This window comes from Archocentrus centrarchus, chromosome 3 (assembly GCF_007364275.1).
Source record: "Archocentrus centrarchus isolate MPI-CPG fArcCen1 chromosome 3, fArcCen1, whole genome shotgun sequence".
In the NCBI taxonomy this organism is placed as follows: Eukaryota; Metazoa; Chordata; class Actinopteri; order Cichliformes; family Cichlidae; genus Archocentrus; species Archocentrus centrarchus.
Genome location: NC_044348.1, coordinates 16602793 through 16611046, shown reverse-complemented (window position 1 = coordinate 16611046; position 8254 = coordinate 16602793). Strand labels below are relative to the sequence as shown.

General features: G+C 39.1%; 1 protein-coding gene across 1 annotated transcript; it reads left to right on the top strand.

Annotated features, from left to right (window-relative positions):
* The first annotated feature begins 300 nt into the window (after window positions 1–300).
* Window positions 301–7492, top strand: cyb5b (cytochrome b5 type B). The gene is made up of 5 exons (XM_030726437.1): window positions 301–780; window positions 2946–3074; window positions 5843–5869; window positions 5985–6016; window positions 6152–7492. The coding sequence occupies exons 1-5, from the start codon at window positions 580–582 to the stop codon at window positions 6240–6242; spliced, it is 480 nt and encodes a 159-aa protein (XP_030582297.1). The 5' UTR covers window positions 301–579; the 3' UTR covers window positions 6243–7492.
* The last annotated feature ends 762 nt before the right edge of the window (window positions 7493–8254 follow it).

The following is an 8254-nucleotide window of genomic DNA, read 5'->3' as shown; positions in this document are numbered from 1 at the left end:
CTTCTGTAATTTATTGGAAGCAAAACAGGTTTTTTTTTCAAACCTGGAAAAAAAATAAAACATCCAATCCCACATTACTGCTAACTTGAGAGAAAAGAAAATGTCTGCAATTAATCACTGCCAGGAAAGAGAAAATGTTACGCGGATAAGACGTGTAAACTACATTATGCTACCAGAAACTCCAAAACAAACAAATAACTCAGATGCACAATAACAACGCACACTTGACCCCCTTCGCGTATTTCATGGTCTCGTGATCATTAGCCGGGCAATCTAATTGGTCGCTGCTGAGAAAGTGACAGTTTCTTTGGTTACTGTCCCCGCGGTGAAACAACACACAGTGTCATTGGTGCGTTTCACATGCCTGCCGATACCGGTGTGGGGCTTTCGTAACGCATAATTATTCAGCATCGGAATTGTGCTTCTGTTGTCCTTTTTCTTCCTGCGGTGTTATTAGGAGCTTCCCGAGCACCGAGCTGGCCGTAATCAGATAGTACACGTAGCTACAGCTATCTTTACGCCCGTAGTTAGATAAGAGAAGCTAACGGTAGCTAGCTGCTGAGTCGCACTGCCATTAGAATGGGTGAGGAAAATAAAGAAAACCTCACTAAATCGGGTAGTGGAGCTGCTAATAACGACAACGTTGAGCAAACCTGCGAAACGGTAGATGATGATGTAAAATGTTACACGTTTGAAGAGATAAGAGTACACAACATGAGCAACGACACATGGCTCATCATCCACGATAAAGTATATGACATATCAAGTTTCCTCGAAGAGGTAAGGAAGACTTTCTGTTGACTTGTAGCTCATACTTGGACACAAAAGTAGCCATTATTCAGGTTTCGCCATGAACCCCTCGGTTTTTGTCAGTCGTCCGGACTTCCTGGAAGTACAGGACGATTGTTATCGTTGCGTTGTTGACCTGTAAGCTTTGCTAATTGTCTTCGGTTAAGTTGCTGTTAACAATCCAGCCCGACACTCAGAACCCGCCGGTATAAAGATTCGATATCAAATGACCACTGGGTTACTTTAAGGGACCTGGTTAAGGTTTTATTTATTCTGCAAGTTTGTCCACGTGTTTTTAGGATAGGTTCGCTCACGTTGGCTAACACGTAACCGCTAGCTACGTCCCGTGACTCGACTCTTGGGACTGAGAGCTTGTTCGATCGCAATCTGAACGTATACATCTTGATCTATAGTCACTGTGTGACTGAAAACATAGCTCATAATGGACTGGTGATCAAAAAGGGGGTCTATTTCCTGATGGTGATGAGATCATTTATTAACTGTAACTGTTAACTGTAATTTCCCCATTGTGGGATCAATAAAGTATCATTCAATTCAGTTTGCATGGCTGAAAATTGTAATGCCACGTATCAAAAGTAAGTAATAAAAAAATAAAAATAAAAAAAAATGCAACTTTTCACTCAAGTATTCCTATTACGTGCATGCTAAACGGCCCCTCCCGGAGTGGCAAGTCGTTGTACTGTGCCAGCACGCCCATTTTGCTAGCAAAATTGGGAATATGTGCAGCATTTTATTGAAACATTATTGAAACATTCAATAATTAATTTTTAAGGACCTGCAGCACAATAGCACAGGTTTTTTTGGCTAATAGTTCTTTGTGAATCACCATGTTGGTACAAAAAAAAAATGAAAAGTCAATAAAACTTATGGGATATTGATCTGGTCACTTAAGTAGCACAAGGGGTTATTAATCAGTTTCAGCTGCTTGTTAATTAAATTAACAATAGGTGCAGTAGAGGGGCAACAATGAGAAAATAGCCCAAAAAGGATTGGTTTTACAGGTGGAGGCCACTGACATTTTTCCCTCCTCAACTTACTGTGTTTTCACTAGTTTTGCATTTGGCTAGGGTCATTGTCACTACTGGTAGTATGAGGCAATACCTGACCGTGCAGAGTTTGCACAGGTAGTTCAACTCCTCCAGGACGGCACAGCAATATGTGCCATTGCCAGAAGGTTTGCTGTGCCTCCCAGCACAGTCTCAAGAGCATGGTGGAGATTCCAGGAGTCAGGCAGTTACTTTAGGAGAGCTGGACAGGGCTCTAGAAGGTCCTTAACTCATCAGCAGGACTGGGATCTGCTCCTTTGTGCAAGGAGGAACAGGATGAGTGCTGCCAGAGCCCTACAAAATGACCACCAGCAGGGCACCTGTGTGAATGCCTCTGACCAGACAATCAGAAACAGACTTCATAAGGGTGCCCCAAGGGCCCGACATGGGTGTGCCCTTGCTCACTGCCTAGCACCGTAGTGCCCGATTGGCATTTGCCACAGAATACCAGAAATGGCAGGTTCCCCACGGGAGCCCTGTGCTTTTCACAGATGAGAGCAGGTTCAGCCTGAGCATGTGACAGATGTGAAAAGGTTGCTAGTAACAAAGTGCATAAAGATACAATTTAAATTGGGTTTTTTGCTAAGGTTTCTGCCATATCTGAGTTAGGTGATTTAGCTGGAATCTTTAGACTTCATTATTTTCATTATTTTATTATAGGACTCAGTGTAGTTTTGAATTAGTGTCATGTGGATAAGTGGGAACTTTAAAAAAATGCTTAAATGAGGAAAAAATATACAATTAAGTCCAATCTTGTCTCTTTCAATACCACATAAGTAATTATGATGAATTGCAGATAATCTTGTGATTATTTAAAAAAAAAAAAAAAAAAAAAGAATAATGCAAATAAATTGTGATTAACCTCTTTAGTTTGCGTTGCAGTTGGGTATTTTTGCCTATTGTTTACAAAAGGGTTTGCTGTTGTTTTAAATCCTGTATTCCAACACCAAAAGACCATCTTGATGTATTTCATTGTTTTGCCTGTGGTTTTAGCTGTCCTATCATTTTTCATAACTTCAACAAGTATACTAAAGTGGTTGTGTGTGTCAAGCAAGTAAAAGTAACCAGCTCAACCAATTATGATTTCAGCATCCAGGAGGTGAGGAGGTTTTACTGGAGCAGGCAGGTGCAGATGCCACAGAGAGCTTTGAGGATGTGGGTCATTCCACAGATGCCAGGGAGATGCTCCAGCAGTACTACATTGGGGAGCTTCATGTGGTAAGAAGAAAATACTTTTTCTGCCTGTAGTATTTCTATTACATGTCTAAAGAACTCTTTCAAATACTGAAGTTAAATATCTTAAACATGAATATTGTTGTTTAAACCCTACCTATGAAGCAGAGTAAGTACAGGTGCTGGTCATAAAATTAGAAGATCTTGAAAAAAGTTGATTTATTTCAGTAATTCCATTCAAAAAGAGAAACTTTTATATTATAGTCATTCGTTACACAGACTGATATATTTCAAATGTTCATTTCTTTTACTTTTGATGATTATAACTGACAACTAATGAAAACCCCAAATTCAGTATCTCAGAAAATTAGATTACTTAAGACCAATACAAAAAAGGTTTTTAGAAACCCTATCGCATCTTCCTCTTCGAGTTTGCTGGCCAGTTAAGAACAGGGATACCATGGTCCTTAAAGCAGGTACTGGTAGCTTTGGCACTGTGTGCAGGTGCCAAGTCCTGTTGGAAAATAAAATCTGCATCTTCATAAAGTTGGTCAGCAGCAGGAATCATGAAGTGCTCTAAAACTTCCTGGTAGATGGCTGCGTTGATCTTGGACCTCAGGAAACACAGTGGACCAACACCAGCAGATGACATGGCACCCCAAACCATCACTGACAGTGGAAACTTTACACTGGACCTCAAGCAACATGGATTCTGTGCCTCTCCTCTCTTCCTCCAGACTCTGGGACCTTGTTTTCCAAAGGAAATGCAAAATTGACTTTGATCAGTGAACATAACTTTGGAGCACTCAGCAGCAGGCCAGTCCTTTTTGTCTTTTAGCCCAGGCGAGATGCTTCTGAAGCTGTCTCTTGTTCAGAATGGCTTGACACAAAGACTGCGACAGCTGAAACCCATGTCTGCATACGTCTGTGCGTGGTGGTTCTTGAAGCACAGACTCAAGCTGCAGTCCACTCTTTGTGAATCTCCCCCACATTTTTCAGTGGGTTTTGTTTCACAATCCTCTCCAGGGTGCAGTTATCCCTATTGCTTTTACACTTTTTTCTACCACATCTTTTCCTTCCCTTCACCTCTCTATTAATGTCCTTGGACACAGAACTCTGTGAACAGCCAGCCTCTTTAGCAATGACCTTTGTGTTTTGCCCTCCTTGTACAAGGTGTCAATGGTTATCTTTTGAACAACTGTCAAGTCAGCAGTCTTCCCCATGATTGTGTAGCCTACAGAACTAGACTGAGAGACCATTTAAAGGCCTTTGCAGGTGTTTTGATTTAATTAGCTGATTAGAGTGTGGCACCAGGTGTCTTCAATATTGAACCTTTTCACAATATTCTAATTTTCTGAGATACTGAATCTGGGGTTTTCATTAGTTGTCAGTTATAATGATCAAAATTAAAAGAAGCAAACATTTGAAATATATCAGTCTGTGTGTAATGAATGAATATAATACACAAGTTTTACTTTTTGAATGGAATTACTGAAATAAATCAACTTTTTCATGATATTCTAATTTTATGACCGGCACCTGTAAATGTCACAAGATTGAGTCATTTGCAACTAAGCTGCTTGGAGTCACCTCAAGATGGCGTCATGCATAAGATGATGAATCCTCTACCACTTCAGAAATTGTTGTCACATGTTATCAGATGTTATCACATTCAGTCTAATGTTCACCTTTTATCTTTCCTGGTTTTCATCTACCTGGCAGTGCCGTGGTATTGAATGAATATGAAAATCATTAATTTGAGCAAAAAGAAATATTGAAATTGGGGAGATCACAGCATTAGGACAGCAGACACGATAAATCTGCTGCATGGAAGAGGAAGAAGACCCCTTTCTTGAGGACAAAAAGCACTGTATGCCAGACTTCTGAAACAGGGAGGAACCTAAGGCACCAACTGAACTTATCCCATTTAAAAGCAAAATGTTATGCCTGTTGGAAATTTAGTGTAGCTCATCAGTCTACTATGCACACATGGCAAGTGCTTTTTAAAAAATGTCTAGACACTGAAACAGTTTTTAGAATATTTATAATATACTTTACATTGTGGTTAAATTGACTAATTACCATAATTATAACATTAGATGATAGATTAACAAGAATTCTAGTAGTCTTAAGGCAGTAGTCACATACCTGTTGTAAACATTGCAAGACGAGGTTTACTTGCTTTTTCTGTTCATATTGTTGCTTAAAAATAAATCCGTTTGCATTGTGTTTCCACTGAGCGCCAATGAGTCTCCAGCACTTTCATTTAGACAAATCAATTGTGTATTTTCACACACAGTGTCATCTTAGTACAAAATTGTTTGTGTGAGTTGCGATCCCTTCACTCAGCAAGGAAGTGGCTGTGGACATAAAGATTATGGTCTGCCTCTGAAAAGGCTATAATTTGGAAGCTATTCAGTTCATGCGATTCATTTAGATTGCTGCAAATTGATCCAGCTTATCTCCAGATCAACATTCCAGTGCAGCAGAGGAAGTTGCAAATTTAAAAAAAAAAAAAAAAAAACTTTTCTTGCTCTATTCCTGTTTAGCCGACTTTTGCTTAGGTTTTTCCCACTTAATTAAAACTGCGAGTTGGTTTCTCTGGCTTTTAATAGAAAGTGGCAGCACACAACACAAACTGTACTCAAATCATCATTTTTAATTGGCGGATTTTAATGTGGGATTTAACCTACAACTAATCAATAAGTGGTTGAGGAATAATTATTCTTCTGCTTCATTAACCAGTCCCACTTGATTTATATGAAATTCTACAAGGCATCACAGGACAAAAACACTTTATTTTTTCATTGTAGGATGACAGAAAAAAGGACAATGTAAAGGTGAGTGTCATTGCCTGTTCCATACACCATGAGACATTACAATACAATACATTCTGATTTTTCTACCTTATCCCATTTTGCATTTGTGCTTTTTTTTTTTTTTTATGTGCTGCAGGAGGTAGAAGTCACAAAGTCTGGAGAGAGCAGGTTAGTCATAATCATGAATGTGTGTCAGACTCTTTGTTTGTTTGTTTCAGTGGGGAGAGTGCAAATGACGCCCTGTACAGTATGTGTACGAATGAGCATGTTTTAAAATTAACGCTTGTTAATATCTTTCTGCAGCTCCTGGACCATGTGGTTGTTACCTGCTGTTGTCGCTGCTGTTGTTGGTATTGTGTATCGCTACTACATGTTTGAACACAAGTCCTCTTGAGTGCTGGCATCCTGTTTCTTTTCATCTTGGAGGCCTTGAAATGTTTGACCAAAACCTCCTCACATTGAGCACACAAGTGTTTAGGAATCCTCAGCAGCAAGAAGAGGGGAGGGAGCAGTTTGATAGTGTTTAGTCCTTATCCATCAACTCAGTGCACCAAATAGATAGTTGAGACTTTATGAAACTGTTGGCCTTTGCTTTCTTTATTTGTTGTGGTCACCATGCCAGTTGTCATAAATGTTATGTGTTGTTTTTACCCTAAAATTTCATATGCACGTTCCACAATTTGTTTATTGCACCATTATTAGATGAAATCAATAGACTAAAGGAGATGTTATGCAGAATGGTGATGAAATGAGGTTCATAGATGACAACCTTCAATCTCTCCCTCTATTTTTTTTATTGGATTATAACTTGCATAACTTCCGGTGCACTGTCATGGGTTTAAGAAAGTCAGAATAGCCAGCGAACTCAGTAAAAATCACAACTTTTATTTTATTCACTCCTTAATGCACAGTTTAGCTGTTAAGCAATGCTCGATTGCATTTATCACTTAGTTGCAAACTCATAATCTTTCCACTTCTATAAATGCATTTTCAAGTCTTTGCATTGGTTCGTTTTGAAAATCGCTGCTTTTTCATAACTTTGGTTCATTTTGTTGCATCTGAATTCTCTGTTTTGGGTGAATGGTACAGGCAACTGACTCAAGAGTTTGAAGTCTGGTATGTGTTTCTTGTTTGGCCGCTGTGGGTAAAATCAGGAGGCTTGGCAGTTGACCCATAGATGGGTATCTTTCAGTCCACATTTGGTTATCATACATGTTTGCAGATTATTCATGGCCTATATTTATTATTTGATTGACTAAACCTTTTTGAAATGGTCTAGGTTGCTAATTTGGTCTTGTTAATTGTGTTTTGGTAAGCTTTGTTCATCATTTTAAAACCTATTTAAATATTCTAAAATATAAATGTTGTTTCATGTTAATAAAAATAGACTTTTCCAAATAAAAAGACAAATTCATGTCAGCTGTAATTTAAAGGTTTCTGAATAGAAATTGCTGCTATTTTTACATGTGACTAAAAAACTGCAGATGTCAAAAAAGTTTGTTGATTGTAAAAGTTAAGATAAATATATGCCATCTTTATGCATTTTACTTGCCATTTCCTGTCTTTGAATCTCTATCAATAAAATGGGTCTTGACAAACAGTCAGCCAGTCACTGCTTCCTGAAAAGAATTAAATGTAAATCCAAGTCTGTGTATATAGGTGGTGTTTTTATTTTTTAAAGAAGTATTAAACTATATGTGGTGACTGACATTGTGGTATTTTAACAGTTATCAAATACCTTTTTGAAGGTGTTTGTGAAAGCATTGTCTTTCGGTTGCTCCTTTTAAGGGTCGCCACAGTGGATCATCTACCTCCATCTCACCCTATCCTTAGCATCCTCCTCTGTCACTTCAATCCTCTGCATGTCCTCCTCCACTACATCCATGAACCTTATCTGTGGTTTCCCTCTTTTCCTCTTGCCCGGCAGCTCCATAGTCAACATTTGTTAATCTATCTACTATCCCTCCTCTGTACCCGTCCAGATCATCTCAGCCTGGCCTCTCTAACTTTGTCTCCAAACTGTTCGACCTGAGCTGTTCCTCTGATGTACTCATTTCTAATTTTGTCCATCCTGGTCACTCCCAATGAAAATCTGAGCATCTTCAGCTCTGCCATCTCCAGTTCAGCTTCCTTTTTGTCAGTGCCACCATCTTGAAACCATACATCATAGCAGGTCTCACTACATCCTTGTAAACCTTCCCTTTCACTCTTGCTTCTGTCAGAAATCACCCCTGATACTCATTGTCGTGTTCTTAATTTGAACAAATAACCATAGACCTCCGTGTGCTGACGATCACGTCCTTTATTACATGAAAACCCCAAACAAAACACACCCTGCCCCCTGCTGACTTCCCACAAGTCACCTGGCCTTCCGGGATCACATTCAAGATCCCAAATGTTTAACAT